The sequence below is a fragment of the Dendrobates tinctorius genome, unplaced genomic scaffold, assembly GCF_039654945.1.
Source record: "Dendrobates tinctorius isolate UK_male_01 unplaced genomic scaffold, ASM3965494v1 ptg000030l, whole genome shotgun sequence".
Taxonomy (NCBI): Eukaryota; Metazoa; Chordata; class Amphibia; order Anura; family Dendrobatidae; genus Dendrobates; species Dendrobates tinctorius.
In genome coordinates this window covers 34605407-34626158 of record NW_027361698.1, presented here as the reverse complement: position 1 = coordinate 34626158, position 20752 = coordinate 34605407, and the positions used below count along the sequence as shown (strand labels likewise).

The following is a 20752-nucleotide window of genomic DNA, read 5'->3' as shown; positions in this document are numbered from 1 at the left end:
TAACTTACATTGGGCTTTATATGCATGTTTTAGTTAGTTTATTTCAATACTCCACTTTCAGGCAGATATAATTCTTTTTGTAAACACTCAAAGGTTTTGAGTACATCATTATTGATCAACATATAAAATTCCCATGGACACCCAATTTCTAAATTCAGCTAACTTCGCAAATTCTTGGCGATGTACATTATTGCATGAGTGAATATATCGTAAAGATTTCTATTTCTCTAATTTGTTTTACCTTTGACTACACTTCACTAATAAGGCCCAATGTACGGAATTTCGGTAGGCTATTGAATTTCACCGCGCCCAGACTGCACACCAGAGGTCCCCTACCTACCACATTTTGAATAATGTTGCTTATTGAATCTTTTCACAACATCTCTTACCACCCCATTAGGTGCTGGCACTGGGCGGCTAAAAAAAAAAATATATATATACCACGGATTAGGTAATTCCAGGCCTCCTCCTTCCTTAGGTCTCTGTAGAGTCTCTAACTTGACTCTGGGGTGTCCCTTATGACTTAAGTAAATTTATCTTGTGGAATAGATTCAGGGGTTTCCAGACAGGTGCATTGAGAAGTATGTACAAAATCTGAGGCATCAGTACCATTTTCATAATATTCAATCTTCCTATTACGGAGAGTTGCAATTTGCACCACGCCGCCATTTTCACTTAGATTTTTTCCATTAAGGGGAGCAAGTTATTTTTTTCCTAATCTATCAGAGGGTAGGATCATCATTTCCAGATATTGGAATTGAGAAGTCACCTTCACCTGCATTTGTTGTATTTTGGAAAATGCACCCAGGCCATTTAGTGGAGAGAGAGAGTTTATTGGAGAAAATATGTGCTAAGTTTTTAAGAATATCCATAACATTAAGCAGAGAGCCATAACAGTCCCCAAGGAAATGCAAGACATTATTTGCATATAGTGCGATATTTTCCCTCAATTCGCCCATGCTTAAACCCCACACATTTTGGAGGAATTCCTTATCACTACAACCAAAGACTCAAAGGCGATGGCGAACAATAGAGGTGACAGAGGGCACATATACATACAGTATATAGATACATATATACATACATACACTCCCTGATAGAAGTTATGTCGCTTATCCATCTTATGTAAATAAAAGCTTTGACACAGAGGGCAGAGGAGAGATGTGACAGACAAGAGAGGATACGGAGATGAGAAATGGACACAGATTGAATTCTACTTGAATAATGTAATGTATGTTTAATTCTCGTGTTTATTTATTGTTTACACTGTTTAATCTTATAATTTATTAAGTAAATTAATTTAAGTAAATTCAGTTCTTGTGTGAGCATTTTCTTATTCATTACAATCCATTGGAATCCTTACAATACAAGCTTAACCCCTTGACGACCGCCGTTACGCCTTTTAACAGCGGCAGTTAAGGGTACCTATTCCTCAGCGCCACTTTTGAACAGCACTGAGAAATAAGGGTATGGCGCCCCCCCCCCCCCCCCGCATTGAAAAATCTGCGGGGTCTTGGCTACCGGGCATAGACTTCCATTTATTTCTCTCTCCTCTGATATTATCTAGGATACCGGATGAGAGAGAAATTGGATCCCCTGAGCCCCTCCCCCAGTACCTCCAGTGTCCCCGACCCTACCGGCTCTGTCCCCCGGCATCTTCTACGGAGAAGAAAATGGTGGACGAAAGCACAGTGCACCCGAGTTCTGCCGGTCGGCAGAAATAGATTTTTCCTATCAATTCATTTTGATCACTGTGATAGACCCTATCCCAGGGATCAAAATAAGAAAAAAAAAAAAATTTAAAATCAAACCCCCCTTTATTACCCCCTTAGGCTGGCTTCACACTAGCGTATGGAGAAGCTGTGGAGGGATGCGGACTTCCTCCATGAAGCTCCGCCCACTGCCGTGCCTCCTCCGTTCAGCTCCGCCTACATCGGCATGCAGCCTGCATAACCTATCTTTAGCATTGGGTACGCAGGCCATGCCGATGTATGCGGATGCCTCCACATGCGTCATTTTTGACGGTGCAGCGAAGGCAACAAAATTCAACACGTTGCGTTCGGCGCAGGTTGCCGCACCGTCAAAACGACGCATGCGGACGCATCCTTCGGCATGGCCTGCCTGTGATTTTTTTATTTTCATGGTTCTGCGATATAAATTTCTGTGATGCACTTGGGGATTCAGAGTGCTCACCACACATCTAGATAAGTTCCTTGGGGGGTCTAGTTTCCAAAATGGGGTCATTTGTGGGGGAGCTCCAAAGTTTAGGCACACAGGGGTTCTCCAAACACGACATGGAGTCTGCTAATGATTGGAGCTAAGTTTCCATTCAAAAAGTCAAATGGCGCTCCTTCCCTTTCAAGTCCTGCCGTGCGCCCCAACAGTGGTTCCCCCACATATGGAGTTTCAGCATACTCAGGACAAATTGGACAACAACTTTTGGGGTCCACTTTCTCCTTTTACCCTTGGGAAAATAAAAAAAATTGTTGCTAAAAGATCATTTTTGTGACTAAAAAGTTAAAATGTTCATTTTTTCCTTCCATGTTCCTTCTGCTCCTGTAATACATCTGAAGGGTTAATAAACTTCTTGGATGTGGTTTTGATCAGCTTGAGGGGTGCAGTTTTTAGAATGGTATGTTCAGATATATAGACCCCCTCAAAGTGACTTCAAATGTGAGGTGGTCCCTTAAAAAAAAAAAAAAAAAAAAAAAAAGGAAAAAAAGTGGTCAGCTTACCCGTCTACAAAGCAATCCCCAAGCCTGCCAACGCCCAGCACGGACTGTGGTGAGCATCCACATGAATTAGGAGCAAGAGGAAGAAAAAAAAATTTGATCCAGCTGGAGACGGAGGCGGCTGCAATTAACAAAGCTTTATTGGACAACTTAAAAATATGTTGGTTCTAAAAAATTTCTTATAGCAAACACCAAGCACACCAGTGAGGAGGATCAACGCGTTTCAACTAAAAAATAGTCTTAGTCATGATCTATTTTTTTAGTTGAAACGCGTTGATCCTCCTCACTGGTGTGCTTGGTGTTTGCTATAAGAAATTTTTTAGAACCAACATATTTTTAAATTGTCCAATAAAGCTTTGATAATTGCAGCCGTCTCTGTCTCCAGCTGGATCAAATTTTTTTTTTCTTCCTCTTGCTCCTAAAAAAAAAATGGTTTTGTAAATTTTGTTGTAAAAATGAGAAATTGCTGGTCAACTTTTAACCCTTAACTTCGTAACAAAAAAAAATTTGTTTCCAAAATTGTGCTGATGTAAAGTAGACATGTGGGAAATATTATTTATTAACTATTTTGAGTCACATAACTCTCTGGTTTAACAGAATAAAAATTCAACATTTGAAAATTCCGAAATTTTCAAAGTTTTCGCCAAATATCCGATTTTTTGACAAATAAACGCAAAAATTATTGACCTAAATTTACTACTAACATGAAGCCCAATATGTCACGAAAAAAAAAAATCTCAGACTCGCTAGGATCCGTTGAAGCGTTCCAGAGTCATTACCTCATAAAGGGACACTGGTGAGAACTGCAAAAAAATGGACTGGTCATTAAGGTCAAAATAGGCTTGGTCATGAAGGGGTTAAGTACAAAACTGGCTCTGTCGCTAATGAGTTAAAACTCAGATGTCTCCCCTTCCCTATCAGTCTGTACTGTAGAATGTAAGCCTGCAAGGGCAGGGTCTTCTTCCCTCTGTACCAGTCTATCATTGTTAGTATGTTTACTTTAAGTTAGATCTGTATTTTGTATGTAGGATATTCTCATGTACAGCACCATGGAATGAATGGTGCTATATAAAATAAATAATAATGCACCAATTGCCTTAATTTTAGTGGTAGAAGAATATAACAATTGTACCCAGGATATAAAAGGCCCAAACTCCTTTTTTCATAAAACCTCTCATAAGAATCTACTTTCCACACTGTCGCCCACTTTGGCAGCATCTAAAGATAACACTGCCCTTTGTCACATCTTGTCAGCTGAAAGTTGCATATTTAGGAATAAGCGACAAAGGTTAATAGCAGTAGATTAGTCATGAAACCTGTCTGGTCTGGGTGAACTATTGTGGATAGAATTCCAGAGAGTCTGCTCGATAAAACTTTGGCTAAGATTGTAATGTCTATTGCTAATAATGAAATGGGTCTATAGGAGTCAAATTTGAGGGGTTTTACCTTTTATAGCAAGTACAGTAATTAAGGCTTCTTGCAAAGAGGACGGAAGAGAGCCCTCTGATAGAGAATGATTAAATACTTTCAGTAAGTAGGGAAGCAATACATCACTGTAGCATTTATAGATCTCATTCTATAACGCTTTATCTCCTGGCTAATCAGATCAGGCTTTTTCCCCCAATTCTTTCAAAAGTAAAAGGTCTATCTAGCAAACATTTATCTTCTTCAGTCAATGAGGGCAATTTGGCTATATCCAGAAATTTCCAGATATCTCCTTATGAAGATTGAGTCTTTGAGGAGTATAAAGAAAAGATTTTAAAGGGAACCTACTAGCAGGATTGTGCACAGTAACCTACAGACAGTGCGCTGCAGCATGATCGCATGTGTAATGTACAGTTGATTCTTTTGCATCATGATATAAAGTTATCAGAAAAAGTGTCTGAAAATGGTGCCGCATGTGGAACACATGTGGAATTAAATAACTAACAAAAAAGTGTGAAACAACTGAAGATATGTCTTATATTCTAGGTTCTTCAAAGTAGCCACCTTTTGCTTTGATTACTGCTTTGCACACTCTTGGCATTCTCTTGATGAGCTTCAAGAGGTAGTCACCGGAAATGGTTTTCGCTTCACAGGTGTGCCCTGTGAGGTTTAAAAAGTGGGATTTCTTGCCTTATAAATGGGGTCGGGACCATCAGTTGTGTTGTGCAGAAGTCTGGTGGATACACAGCTGATAGTCCTACTGAATACACTGTTAGAATTTGTATTATGGCAAGAAAAAAGCAAGTAAAGAAAAACGAGTGGCCATCATTACTTTAAGAAATGAAGGTCAGTCAGTCCGAAAAATTGGAAAAACTTTGAAAGTGTCCCCAAGTGCAGTGGCAAAAACCATCAAGCGCTACAAAGAAATTGGCTCACATGAGGACCGCCCCAGGAAAGAAAGACCAAGTGTCACCTGTGCTGCGGAGGATAAGTTCATCTGACTCACCAGCCTCAGAAATCGCAGGTTAACAGCAGCTCAGATTAGAGACCAGGTCAATGCCACACAGAGTTCTAGCAGCAGACACATCTCTACAACAACTGTTAAGAGGAGACTTTGTGCAGCAGGCCTTCATGGTAAAATAACTGCGAGGAAACCACTGCTAAGGGCAGGCAACAAGCAGAAGAGACTTGTTTGGGCTAAAGAACACAAGGAATGGACATTATACCAGTGGAAATCTGTGCTTTGGTCTGATGAGTCCAAATTTGAGATCTTTGGTTCCAACCACCGTGTCTTTTTGCGAAGCAAAAAAGGTGAACGGATGGACTCTACATACCTGGCTCCCACCGTGAAGCATGGAGCAGGTGTGATGGTGCTTTGCTGGTGACACCGTTGGGGATTTATTCAAAATTGAAGGCATACTGAACCAGCATGGCTACCACACCATCTTGCAGCGGCATGCTATTTAATCCAGTTTGCGTTTTATTGGACCATCATTTACTTTTCAACAGGACAATGACCCCAAACACACCTCCAGGCTGTGTAAGGGCTATTTGACCAAGAGGGAGAGTGATGGGGTGCTACGCCAGATGACCTGGCCTCCAGTCACCAGACCTGAACCCAATCGAGATGGTTTAGGGTGAGCTGGACCGCAGAGTGAAGGCAAAAGGGCCAACAAGTGCTAAGCATCTCTGGGAACTCCTTCAAGACTGTTGGAAGACCATTTCCGGTGACTACCTCTTGAAGCTCATCAAGAGAATGCCAAGAGTGTGCAAAGCAGTAATCAAAGCAAAAGGTGGCTACTTTGAAGAACCTAAAATATAAGACATTTTCAGTTGTTTCACACTTTTTTGTTGATTATATAATTCCACATGTGTTAATTCATAGTTTTGATGCCTTCAGAGTGAATCTACAATTTTCATAGTCCTGAAAATAAAGAAAACTCTTTGAATGAGGTGTGTCCAAACTTTTGGTCTGTACTGTATATTATATTTAATGTAAAATAGGAGGCAGGTCACCAAGGGATCAGTGACCTGTCAGAAACCATACTAATGAATACTTTGTCAGAAGCCATACTAACTAATAGGATGTATTAACAGAAGCATACAGTCTAGATCACGTGAAGTCATTATTTCCCTCTACTCCTCTTTGGTCAGACCTCATCTGGAATATTGTGTCCAGTTTTGGGCACCACATTTTAAAAAAGACATCAACAAACTGGAGCAAGTTCAGAAAAGAGCGACCAGAATGGTGACCGGTCTGCAAACCCTGTCTTATGAGGAAAGGTTGCAGGATTTGGGAATGTTTAGTTTGCAAAAGAGAAGACTGAGAGGAGACTTAATAGCTGTCTACAAATATCTAAAGGGCTGTCACATTGTAGAAGGATCAACTTTATTCTCATTTGCACAAGGAAAGACTAGAAGCAATGGGATGAAACTGAATGGGAGGAGACACAGATTAGATATTAGAAAAAACTTTTTGACAGTTAGAGTGATCAATGAGTGGAACAGGCTGCCACGAGAAGTGGTGAGTTCTCCTTCAATGGAAGTCTTCAAACAGAGGCTGGACAGACATCTGACTGGGATGATTTAGCGAATCCTGCTTTGAGCAGGGGGTTGGACCAGATGGCCCAGGAGGTCCCTTCCAACTCTACGATTCTATGATTCTATAATACCTAAATCAGAGCACCACATGAAGATTCCAGGCAGCCAAGGCTGTTCATCTACCTATTCCGTATTTAGCACCTATACAAAGGAGGTGGTGAGCTCTTTTTTTTTTTATAATGACAATATAAAGTAAACAGATGAGGACAGTTTGCACTAAAAATAATCTTACCCTTTCCTCCAAAATCTGTGGGCTAGATTTCAAGGAAACTTTTTTTAAAAAAGCAGTATGCAAATTAGGTTTCAGGTACACTGTGGGAGAGGCCACACTCTGGAACACAGGCCAGCCCTACTCACTGCTTCCTAGATTAACTCTGGCTGACAGTTTTCACTAAAATTGTATATTCACTTGTGATGAGAAAACGTGCTCTGATGATGACTTATCTGAGCATCTGGCCGTCCTTGTATATTATTTTTGAGTCTCTGCAGCTGCATGATAACACCAGAGTGTACTTGGATAAAATGTTATCCGAGCACGTTCACTCACCAATAATATTCACACATCGTCACAGTATCGCAATATGCACAGAACTGGTAAATGGCTAACATCAAGAGAAACAATACTCAGCGCATTTGCCAAACCTTTAGTAATGGGTGGGATTATCAGTCGAGACATTTGCCGCAGTATTTTCTGAAATACACTCTAGAACAGTGGTCCCCAACCTTTTGGACCTCGAGAGCCACATTCAGCTTAGACAGAGGGTTGTGAGCCACATTCAGCACGGAGAGAGGGTCACGAGCCACATCCAGCTCCCACCCCCCTCAAAGTAGTGTCAACCAAAGTCCCCATTATAGGTATAATGATAAGCAAAGCTTTTCCACAGAAATCACCCCAAAGCAGTACACTGAGATCCAGGGGTTCCCACAATACCTCTATTCAGTATTCTCCCATCAAGGACTCCCAACACACTGTCACATCCAGCTTTGAGCACCTCGTCTAACACATAGTACCATCCTCCATTGTACCATACCTAAAACATCTCTAAACCCTTAAGACCAGTGTATGTGCATCCACATCTGCACTTCTGTGCAGGGCTACTCACAAAATTCACCATTTTGAGATGTACTCTTCATACCTGTTTACTAGACCTGGAGCTAATGAACCAAGCTGGCAGACAGTCGCAAGCCACAATTCATGGGACTGCGAGCCACATGTGGCTCCTGAGCTACAGGTTGGGGACCCCTGCTCTAGAATAAAGTTCAAGGCGATAGGTGGATGAGGGAAGGGCTCATGTATATAACACGAATGCAGATGCTGACACAAGTATACTTACCAAAGTGTCTTTTTGAAGCACCTGAAACCTCTGTAGATACAGTATGTTCCACCGGTAACAAAGGAGGGCCAATGTTTTTACTTTCTGAATGGCAAACTGTAAATTAAAAATACATTTTCATTTTACAGAGCAAGGCTGGAGTCATACGAGCTTTTGTAAAATCACTCCAATGTTCATCCTGAATAGTTGGACGATTATCCTGATTATACCGCTCCATATGTCATGTGACTGCAATGTGAGTGCGATGTTCTCTTGGCTAGAATCCGTATGCAATGCAATATTATCATCTTTTACATACTGTAATTCTCCATGTAACGTAAAGCAAGTTTATAAACTAATAAAGCAAGCTTATATAAATCGATAAATGATAAGAGGTATTAGATATATAATAGATAATATATAGAACAGATATCCTGCAAATATTGTATATCACAAGCCCCCTACATATAATAAACTGGCACCCTTTATTAATGTCTTATGTGGCACTAAGGCTGTGTGCCCACGTAAGCGTTTTTTTCGCGTTTAAGCGTTTTACCAGCAAAAACGCTTAAAAATCGCTCAAAAGAAGCATCCCATTCATTTTAGTGCATTTTGCACTTTTGTGCATAATGATGCGTTTTTTTCTGCGAAAAAAATGCTTTGCGGTAAAAAATGCAGCATGCTCATTAATTTTGCGGAAACAGGGATTTTTGTGATAAACTCACCGTAAAATCCTTTTCTCCGAGACGCTCATTGGGGACACAGATACTGTGGGTGTATGCTTCTGCCGCTAGTAGGCTGACACTAAGTGATAAAAAGAGGTTAGCTCCTCCTCCGCCGTATACACCCTCGCCCCTATTGCGGGCGGAAATCAGTTTGGTGCCAAAGCAGTAGGAGAACAACAAAATCAGCCTTAATACAGGTACAACATGTCCAGAAAAAAGACCACCCTTATATCAGATAAATAAATGCGTATAAACAAAATAGAAGCAGACTTGGCCAATAGGGTGGGTGCTGTGTCCCCCAATGAGCGTCTCGGAGAAAAGAATTTTACAGTGAGTTTATCACAAAAATCCCTGTTTCTACTTTGCCTCATTGGGGGACACAGATACTGTGGGACGTCCCAAAACAGTCCCTGGGTGGGAGATTGATTCACCGATCCAAGCTACAAGCACCTCTTGTTTAAAGGTGCGCCACCGCTGCTTGGAGAATCCTTCTACCGTCTTCATCTTTTTGATGACTCTCGGGAGTAGTGGCAGTGGGGGAAAAAGATATGGGAGGCGGAACTGGTTCCATGACAGTACCAACGCATCCACAGCGATTGCTTGCGGGTCCCCGGCCCGAGCGACATATGTGAGCACCTTGGCGTTCACTCTGGACGCCATCAGGTTCACATCCGGAGTTCCCCGCAGTTGACAAAACTGCTGGAAGACCTCAGGATGCAGTGACCAATCTCCGGACTCAAGACCCTGCCGGCTGAGAAAGTCCGCCGCCCAGTTTTCCACGCCTGGGATGTGGACTGCCGAAATCACCGAGTGGTTTGCTTCGGCCCACTGAAGAACGTGCCCCACCTTGTGCATGGTTGCTCTGCTGCGGCTGCCCCCTCGGTGACTTTTGCCGGGGCGGCCTGCTAAGAAGTGATGAAACTGCTGCAGAGCCAGCCGAATTGCTTGTATCTCCAATAAGTTGATCGGGAGGTGTGCCTCCTGTGGCGACCACCGTCCCTGGGTCGTGTGGTGGCGAAACACCGCTCACCAGCTGAGGAGACTGGCGTCGGTTGTTATCACCAACCAATGGTCTGGGGAGAAGGGTTTCCCCTGGGTCAGAGAGGAACTGGTTATCCACCATCTGAGCGACTGCCTGACTTGAGAGGACAATCGGCACCGCCGATCGAGCGTGAAAGGATTCTTGTCCCTGGCTGACAAGAGCATGCTGCAGGGGGCGAAAATGGAACAGGGCGAACAGTATTGCTTCCATTGCTGCCACCATTCTTCCTAGAATCCTCATCCCGAAACGAATGGTATGAGGGACTGGTTGGCAAACAGTCCGAACTCCCTGCCGGAGAGCTAGGGCTTTTTCCTGAGGGAGAATCACCAGCCCTCGGCAAATGTCGAAGACCATTCCTAAGATGGAAATCCTCTGAGCTGGCACAAGGGATGACTTCTTCGCATTGACCAACCACCCTAAGTGGGCAAGAGTATCTAGCGTGATGTTGACATTTCCCTCGCATGCCCGTCTTGAAGGGCCCTTGACCAATAGGTTGTCCAAGTAAGGCAAGACGACTATGCCTCGAGAATGCAATATGGCCATGACAACTGCCATAACTTTTGTGAACACACTGGGAGCCGTGGCTAACCCGAAAGGTAGCACCACGAACTGAAAATGTTGACCGTTGATGGTGAAACGCAATAACCTTTGATGAAGATGAAAGATGGGAATATGCAGATGCAGAAATGCGTCCTGGATGTCGACCGAGGCCAAGTATTCTACCTGCTCCATGGTCGATATGACTGAACGAAGAGACTCCATCAGGAAATGTCTGACCCTGATGAATTTGTTCAGAAGTTTGAGGTCCAAAACAGGTCTGACAGACCTGTCCTTTTTGGGAGCCGCAAACAGGTTGGAATAGAAGCCCTGAGCCCTTTCGTGCTCTGGCATGGGAACAATGACCCCGTTGCGCTGGAGCGATTCGATGGCTCCCAACAGAGCTCTTGCCTGGGTATCCACCCTGGGAAGACGAGAAAGAAAAAAACGTTTTGGAGGGTTTCTGACAAACTATTTTGTAACCCGAGGCCACCAACTCCGTTACCCATGTGTCGCCTGCGACAATGAACCAGACGTGGCGAAACCAGAGTAGTCGGCCGCCCATCTTACTGGTGTCGTCTGGTAAACACCTCGAGTCATTTGGCTGACAATCCTTGGGATCTGGAGCCCCTCGATCTTAGCTGTTGAGTACGCATTCTCCCCAATGGGTTGGTTCTATATGAGACCTGCCGCCCCCTATCCTGGTTGGGGCAGCCTGAAGCGGTGGAATTGGCCGCTGTAGTCCACCCGGGGTTGCGAAAGGCCCAAAAACGTGCCTGAAAAGGGTGGCGAGAAGGTGGTTGACCATTTGTTGAGGGAGAAAACCGCTCTTTCCTCCTGTAGAGTCGGAGATAAGTTGATCTAACTTCTCCCCAAATAGACGGCTGCACTGATAGGGCAGGGAAGTCAAGGACTTCTTGGAAGTAGAATCGGCCCGCCATGCCCTTAACCATAGAGCTCTTCTGATAGAAATTGCATTAGCGGCACCAAGTGCCAAGCAATTGGCCGCATCCAAAGATGCATTGATTACGTAGTCTCTGGCCATCGCGATCTGACTCGCGATCTCCGATATCTCTGCAGGTAGCTCTTGCTCCTGCGCACCCTTGTTTAATCATTCTGACCATGAGATCATGGCCTTGGCTACCCAAGTTGCTGTGAACGAGGGAGAGAGCGCTGATCCTGACGCCTCATACACTGAGTGAGCTAAGCTCTTTATGAGGCGATCCGTGGGATCCCACTAGGTACGGATAACAGAGTTTTAATGGCTAGGCGTGACACTGGTGGATCCACCATCGGAGATTCCGTCCATTTTTTACAGAGGTCCAGGGCAAATGGATACCTTGCTTCGAGTGCCTTTTGACCCGAGAAACGCCCGTCTGTTCGTTCCCTGTGTTGCTGCACTATGTCCTCAAACTCAGGGTGAGAGGAAAAAATTCTGTGCGGCCGCTTCACTCGCTTAAATGCCACCTTATACCCTGTAGCCGCTGCGGGATCATCCTCAAGGTCTGATTGACGGCTTCTATGAGGCTGTCCACTGTCTCATGTGACACTGGAGCATCCAGGTCAAGGGGCTCATCTGAGTCGAAATCTGAGGTCTGCATACTATCAACCACTGGCGATGAAAAGCGAGAAGCAGAACGTACGGATGCCAAAGCACCGGATGGACTGGGCGACACCGCGTGGATTCTCTTCCCCCAGGTCTGCCTGGAATGAGAGCGCTCCCTGCAGGCTGAAGACTCTAGTGAGGTGGAGGTTCCCTCTAAGGCCGGCGAGCCACTGTCCCTGCCCCTATCTGGGGCCTGAAGGGACTCGATTGCCCTCATAAGCGACGCCATGGACTGTGACCGTGATAGGGCCCACTCCGGAGGGTTCGGGACCTCGGTCGCAGTTGCAGTGGAGGGCTCCTGAGCGCGTTCGGACTCGCAGGCTTCGCTTGCTCTGTGCCCGCAGAAACGCAGCCTGACAAGAGATGCATGCAGCGTAACAGAACGTGTGCGTCTTTGCCTTTTCGGACATGCTGTATCAGTCCGCTGCTGGGGATGGGGGGAGGAGGTAGCACCTCGTTTTCCCTGTAGTGTGGCCTCTCGGGCAGCACTTACCCCAGTCCTGTGCCCCCACGCTCCTGGACACCTCCAAACCAAAATCGCGCGCCACCAGCTGTGGGGCGGGCCGCCAGCATATAAACCACTCCAGGGGCGGTACTTCCGGCTCTGCGGTCTAGCCGCACTCCGAAGCCGAGGACTAAATTTATCCATCGCCACCCACGCCTGGGGGGCGGGCTGCCGGAAGTGACGCGCAGCCCAGAGGTGAAACTTCCAACCGCGGCCTAGCTCCGGCTAAAACCGCGGCTTCAATTTATCCCATGCCCGCGACGGGGGAGGGGGTGCGCGGACTTTAAATGGCAAAAACTGGCGCTACTTACTGGAGCGGGCTCCAGCCTTTGGACACTACGCTGACAGACACAGCAAACCTTCTTGCCACAGCTCACATTGATATGCCATCCTGGATGAGCTGCACTACCGGAGCCACTTGTGTGGGATGAAGAGTCAGTCTCATGCTACCACGAGTGTGAAAGCACAACCAACATTCAAAAGTGACCAAAACATCAGCCAGAATGCATTGGTACTGAGATGTGGTCTGTGGTCCTCACCTGCAGAACCACTCCTTTATAGTGTGTCTTGATAATTGCCAATAATTTCACCTGTTGTCTATTCCATTTGCACAACAGCATGTGAAATTGATTGTCAAACAGTATTGATTCCTAAGTATACAGTTTGATTTCACAGAAATTTGATTTACTTGGAATTATATTCTGTTTAAGTGTTCCCTTTATTTTTTTGAGCAGTGTATCTACATGACATCTGTCTATTCTATAGATCTATTCTATCTATTCTGAAGCTTCTGGCTGTGAATTTGCTGTACTTCTCTGGTAAAATTTCCTGGTTCCTTTGGGATGTGTGCATAAAATTCTGACAGCATAAACATGGTCCATGTGCTGTCTAATCTTTTTTCTAACACCCACTGACTTGCACTGGCGAGTGCAATCCTATTCTTGCATCCACTTGTAGTGATTTTTTTTCCTCAGTCTCATTAGCGGTGATCAAAAACTCGCAGAGGGGCAGTGCCTCATTGAATAACATTGGTCAGAAAGCAACGTGATGTTTTCTCGCACTGCACTTGTCCGATTTATATGCTCGTGAGCCCTAAACCTTTTCCTCACAGCGGTTGAGGAAGAACATGGGAGAATTAAGAATAATTCAGAGACGGCTAACTTCCAGATTGGGAAGCAAGGGCCACTGGTGACCTCACATCTACAGATTCTTGCTGGGACGCAGGTAACGCTCTAGTGTACGTAATACAAATGCCAATTATAAATTTTGGCCATAGAATTCTGTGGGTTGTTTTCTTGCAGGCTGATTCTGCATGGAAAGGTTCTAACATCTTCAAAACATTTTTTGGGACACAGGCTGATTCTGCATGGAAAGGTTCTAACATCTTCAAAACATTTTTTGGGACACTTAATCTAAACATAATAATTATACAACACTCACATAATGTTGCAATGCATAAAAAGGGACATTCCCATTTTTAAAATCCTTTTCGCAATATGTAGAAGGTGTAATACAAATATTAGCAAATATCTCCAATTAGAAATGTATAGTTCTAATAACACAAGTTGCTTACCTCATGCGCAGGGCATTGCTGTAGCTTAGGTATCAGTGATTGTAAAAAAGAAACAGGGAAAAAGGATGTGCACACGCAATATAAAAGAATAATTTTATTAGAATCAATAAACTGTAAAAAGACATTAACCCCTTTCCGACGTTGGGCATAAATTGTACAACCAAGTCGGACACCCTCTCCCTTTGATGTTGCCTCCGGCGGTGAGCCTACATCTTTCCCGGGACATGTCCGCTCTATTAAACAGCTGACGTGTGCCCGGAATAGCCGCTATTAACCAGTTAAATGCTGCTGTCAAACTGACAGTGGCATTTAACGCGCGCTTCCAACCATCGGGTTGGAAAGCTGCCCACCAGTGACCCCCGTCACGTGATCGCGGGTCACTGGTGGGGTTGGCATGACAACCAGAGGTCTCCTGGAGACCACTATGGTTATCACTGCCGGATTACTATGAGCGCCACCCGGTGGACGGCGCTCATAGAAGGTGAGTAAATCTACTATATAGCAGTGTTCGCCGCTCATAGATGGTCAGTTAATCTTCTGTATACTCAATGGTCGGCACTCATAGGTCAGTAAATCTACTGTATACCCAGTGGTCGGAAAGTAAAAAAAAAAAAAGTTTTAAAAAATATTTTTTTAAAAAATATTACGTTTAAATCACCTCCTTTGCCCCATTCAAAAAAAAAGATACACATTCGGTATCGCCGCCTTCAGAATCACCCAATCCGTAAACAAAAGACAAAGAAAAAAGGATTAACCTGATCTCTAAATGGCGTAGCTCAAAAAAAAGTCAAACCGCGAGAATCACTTTTTTTTGTCGCCGCAACATTGCATTAAAATGCTAAATACTAGGCAATCAAAAGATTGTATCTGCACCAGAATGGTATCATTAAAAACGTCAGCTCAGCACGACGCAAAAAATAAGCCCTCAACCAACCCGAGATCACGAAAAATGGAGACGCTACAGGTATCTGAAAATCACACAACATTTCTTCTACACAAATAGAAATACACAGGGATGTGAAAACACGGGTATTACATACCTGGTAATGTGTTTTTTCATGAGACATGACGGCACCACGAGAGAGGGGATCCGCCCCACGAGGACAGGAAACCTTCAAGATAAAAGGGGCGGCTCCTCTCTCCGCATCAGTTGTTTTACAGAGCACGAGAGGAACTCCGCAGGTTAGTGCACACATAAATACTACATATTTTATACTGCTAAATTTCCAACACCAAGGGAGTGTATAATATTAACAAAAACACCCTACTAATGACGTGATCAGATAGGGCGGGAATATAAGGGTGCCGTCATGTCTCATGAAAAAACACATTACCAGGTATGTAATACCCGTGTTTTTCCATGGTACATGACGGCACCACGAGAGTTACAGAGATTTGTATTCTCTTTTTAGGGGGGGGATCACTGCCTGTAACACTCTTCTCCCAAATGTGAGATCAGAGGTGGCAGATAGGTCTAATCTGTAATGTCTGAAAAAGGTAGATGGAGAGGACCAAGTGGCCGCCTTACAGATTTGGTCGATGGAGGCGTCCGCTTTCTCCGCCCAGGACGTTGCCATGGCCCTCGTGGAGTGGGCTTTTAGGCCCTCTGGAACAGCCCTACCTGCACTACTATATGCTAGAATGATGGCCTCTCTCACCCATCTAGCTATAGTTTGCTTAGAGGCTTTAAGTCCTTTCCTTGCCCCCTGATATGAGACAAATAAGGCCCTCTGTTTCCTCCATGGTTTTGTCACCTCTAAATACTGTAGGATACATCGCCTAACGTCTAAGCAATGTAATCTCTCTTCCTTTTTGTTACCGGGGTTAGGACAAAAGGATGGCAAGGTTATTTCCTGAGCTCTGTGGAATTTCGACACTACCTTAGGGAGGTATGCTGGATCTAATCTCAACACGACTATCATCCATAACCTGAGTGTATGGTGGATCTGCTGATAGTGCGTGTAAGTCCCCAACCCTACGTGCCGATGTGAGCGCCACTAACAAGGCTATTTTTAAAGTTAACACTTTATCTGATGTTGCGTTTATTGGTTCAAATGGACTTTCCGTTAGGGATGATAGGACTAAATTTAGATCCCAGGGAGGAGGTTTAGGAGATGGGACAGAGTCAGCTCTAGTACAGGCCCGGATAAATCTGGCGACCCATCTATCGCTTGCCAGGTCATAGTTGAATAATGCTGCCAGGGCTGAAACGTGTACTTTCAGGGTGCTGACCGCTAAGCCCAGGTCCAAACCCTTTTGTAGGAATTCTAGCACTGCCCTCACAGGCACTTCCCCCTCCTGTATTGGGCCTGAGGTGGACAAAAATTTCCTCCATATCCTCCCATATATTTTTGCAGTCACTGGCTTTCTGCTACTGATTAGGGTGGAAATCAATCTTGCTGAAAACCCTTTCTTCTCCAACAGTGACCTTTCAAATTCCAGGCTGTCAAATGCAGCCTGGAGTTCGGAGGATGACTGAAGGGACCCTGTGTTAGGAGGTCGTGATCCTCTGGGAGCACCCATGGGTCTGTCACTGACATCACTCTCAGCCAATAGAACCACGGCCTTTTTGGCCAAAAGGGAGCTATCATAATTACTCTGGCTTGGTCCTCCCTGATCTTTTTCAGGACTAATGGAATGAGGCATATCGGAGGGAATGCGTACAGGAGACCTGATGTCCATTTTATTCTGAAGGCGTCTACCGCCAGTGGCATGTCTGCTGGTCTTAGGGAGCAGAATTTTTGAACTTTTCTGTTGGTTTTTGAGGCGAAGAGATCTATTATGGGTTTTCCCCACCTCTGCACAATTTGCTGAAAAATGGACTCTTTTAGGCACCATTCTCCTTGCTTTAAGTGGTTCCTGCTCAGAAAGTCCGCCTTCAGGTTGTCCGCGCCTCGGATATGCAGGGCCGATAATGAAAGGAACTGATGTTCCGCCAGAGTCAGGATTCTTTTTGCTATTTCCATCAATGACCGAGAACGAGTGCCCCCTTGATGGTTCACGTATGCAACCGCTGTACGATTGTCTGATAGGACTTTCACATGATGTCCTCTCAGGTGTGTTAGTAATCCTTCCAGCGCTCTTTCGATGGCTAGCAGTTCCCACTCGTTTGAGGATAGATCTTTTTCCTCCTGAGCCCAAGGATCCTGGAGCCACAGGGTGTCTAGATGGGCTCCCCAGCCCCAGGGACTGGCATCTGTCGTGACTACTCTGGAGCGGACTCTATCTGTAACCACCATTTTAGCGACTGGGAGTACAGGATCCGAGATGGTGAGCTTCTGTTCTAACTGCCCCTGAAGCGTCAGATCGCTTTGTAACACACACCACTGAAGTTCCCTTGTGTGAAATTGGGCCCATTTTACCGCTGGTATGCAGGAGGTTAGGGACCCCAACACTGACATGGCTTTCCTCAGAGTCATTGTTGGCTTTCCTAATGTTGTTCTGATTAGGTTTTTGATTTTCTCTTCTTTCTCCTCTGGGAGGCGACACTCCTGTATTACCGAGTCTATTGTTAGGCCCAAAAAATTCTGGACCACCGTTGGCTCCAACCTGGATTTTTTGAAGTTCAGTTGCCAACCCAGAGTCTGAAGAGTCTCTATCACTGTCTTGACTTGTTCCTGACAGTGAGCGAAATCTTTCCCCACTATCAAGAAGTCGTCCAGATATGGTATTACTAGAGCATCTTTTTCTCTGAGATGTGCCGTGACCTCCGCAATTAACTTCGTAAAGACCCGTGGGGCTGTTGCTACCCCAAAGGGCAGAGCCTTGTATTGAAAATGATGCCACTGAGAGTTTATCTGGACTGCCACCCTGAGATATTTGCGGTCTTGCTGCCGGATCGGGACATGATAGTAAGCGTCCTTGAGAACCAGGACCGACATGTAACACCGAGGGAAGAGGAGTTTCACTGTAGATCTTATCGTCTCCATCTTGAACGATGGGACTACTAGATACCTGTTGAGGCCTTTCAGATTTACAATCGTCCTCCAGGAATCGTCTGGTTTCTTTATCAGAAATAGGGGGGAGTAAAAGCCTTCCTTCTTTTCCCCTTCTGGAACTTCTTCCAGTACGAGTTTTTGTCCTAGTTTTCCTCTCTGTATCTACAGTTTGTAATGCTCTTACCGATTTGGAAACTTCTGTCTGAATTATGGCCCTCAGACTATCCGAAAATGAGGGTGTCTCCTCCGCTATGGTTTTGTTAATGCACTCCTGGCATAACTTTTTGTTCCAGGCAGCTTCTGTGGGAGTTTTACATAAAGCACATTCTTTATTTTTTGACTTTCCTCTACATTTCTTAGGGACCTCCTATACTCCACCCCGTCAATGTATATAAGAGGAGGAGGAGAGGGAAAGAGAGGAGAGAAGAGAAAGAGAATAGACATTAGTTTACTGGACTTTCTCGAAGTTCACTCACCACTCGGACGCTTCATAAAACGGGTACCGGATCTGGAGGTTGGCTGGTCCTCTCACTGTCTCCCAACGAGACTATGGACCCCTCTTTTCTGCGGTGACGATCCGCCCGTGCGCTGCCCGAGTGGCTCACCCTACTGCTGCGGCGTGCCTTTGCTTTTTATTCTGAGCACGACCGTCTTTCCTTTGCCTCCTGGCGCGGTTGTACATGCTCCGGCGAAGGGCTATCCATTATGCTGCTTATGGCTGCAAGCAGTCACCCCACTCAAAATTGGTGCTGTGACGCCTGCTCGCCTTTCCTGGTGATCTTAAATAGCAACCCCTTTTTTTTTTTTTTTTTTTTTTGACCGCCTGGTCTCGCACCTGCCGCTTGTTGTGTGGACGCGCGCGCGTCCCCTGCATCTGCGTGCCCCCCCCCCGGGACCGTGCACACTTCCTGCCTCTCCCAGGCCCCGCGGTGCTGTGCGCGCCGTTCCACTTCCGGGTCGCATGCAACCACTTCCGGTTCGTCGGCCATCATGCGCGCTCCCAACGCGCGCCCCTCCCGGTGCGGCCAGATGAACCCGGGCCGGGTGAGCGCTTGGGCTCTGCCTGTTTCGGGGCCCCCAGACACCCCTTACCCGCCGATGGACCTGGAACAGCCCCGTCTCCTGACTGCAGGTACTCTGCGGGGTCCGGTGTCTGGGCTTCAACAGGGAGGGTCACTGTCCGTGACCTCCGAGGAGCTCTTCTGCCCAGGCACCGATGTGTCCTGTGCTGCATGGCCACTGTGTGTCGACAGGGAGGGACACTGCAAGTGGCCTCCCTGGACCTGCTGTGTGTGCCGCCATCTTGGAGGGTCCACCGCCAAGGTACTCCGCTTCGCCTGGGCATCTGCCCTCCGGCTGTGGCCATGCCTTCGCTCAGGGGGGACATAGGCATATATGGCCCCCGAGGCGACTACCGGTACCCGGTGTCGGGTGTAGCAGACCCATGCCTGCCATTAATCACCCGACCCAGGCATCCTCTTCTTGGAATCTTCAAAGAGGTTCTCATCTTGAGGGTTCCCCGTCGAGGACAGGAAACCAACTGATGCGGAGAGAGGAGCCGCCCCTTTTATCTTGAAGGTTTCCTGTCCTCGTGGGGCGGATCCCCTCTCTCGTGGTGCCGTCATGTACCATGGAAAAAAAAATAATTTCCTTTATTCAAATATCACTACCAATAATAAAAGAAAGGATACTGTTTTTATGAGAAAGATTGCAATTGTTGGGCGCTATGCATTTTTCCTTATAATATATCTCCACATAATTGTGACCACTTTAGGCATTGATTAATATTATGCCCTTGCATAATGGGGCACGTTTAATAAAGATATGGCAGTAATAGTCATTGATATTATGCAAATCATTTCATATATGGGAGTTATTTATAGGATGAGGGTATGTATGAATATGATCCCCCACATATTATTGCATTAAGGTAATATGAATGGTGCCTTTTTTAAGCGGATTTAATAATCTCATTTTTGTGGCATTGGTATCATGTATAGTCCTTTTAGAGTTGTGTGCACAGCTGGTACTCTATGGTGGAATGTCCCTGCATTTTTGTAAAATCAGAATCCTTTCTTTTATTATTGGTAGTGATATTTGAATAAAGGAAATTATTTTATTCACATCCCTGTGTATTTCTATTTGTGTAGAAGAAATGTTGTGTGATTAATCAGTATTTGTAGGGGAGGAGTCCCATTTGATTAGGGATTATCATTATATTATAGGATTTTTTGTGTGATTAAGGTATCTGAAAATGGCAATTTGCGTGTTTTTTTTAAATGCTTCAAAAATTTTTTTCACCACTTGGATAAAAAAAGAACCTATTCATATTTGGCATCTGTGAACTCGTAATGACTTCGAGAATCATTGGCAGGTCAGTTTTTTAGCATTAGTGAATATGGTTATAAAAAAAAACCAAAAAACTGGGATTGCTTTTTTTTTTTTTGCAATTTCACTCCACTTGGAATTTTTTTTTCCTGTTTTCCGGGTCACAGACATGGTAAAACCAATGGTGCAAAAGTGAGGGGCTTTGATAGGTAGTCCAAAATAGCCAATCCAAATAGGCAGACTTTATCTAAAGTGATATTTGCATTTCACATAATTAACAGTTCATATTGCCAAAAGGTTCCACTTCGTAGCTTACGACCATACAGTGACAGTAGGTTGCCAGTGGTTGTAACCATGGATATCTAAGCTACAGTTTTCTGCACATGAGGTAAGCGACATAGGTTATCAGTGGAACTGTACTACATTT

At 45.0% G+C, this 20752-nt stretch overlaps 1 protein-coding gene across 7 annotated transcripts in view; it reads right to left on the bottom strand.

Annotated features, from left to right (window-relative positions):
* The window catches only part of ADAD1 (adenosine deaminase domain containing 1), a 437856-nt gene that overhangs the window by 284061 nt on the left and 133043 nt on the right, over window positions 1-20752 (bottom strand). For 5 of the 7 annotated variants that reach the window (XM_073572015.1, XM_073572016.1, XM_073572013.1 and 2 more), the window contains one exon: window positions 8093-8188. The exons of the other annotated variants lie outside the window; for them this stretch is intronic. In XM_073572015.1, the coding sequence (XP_073428116.1) occupies window positions 8093-8188 (96 nt within the window). The remainder of the gene's footprint in view (window positions 1-8092; window positions 8189-20752) is intronic. 7 annotated transcript variants of the gene reach the window in all.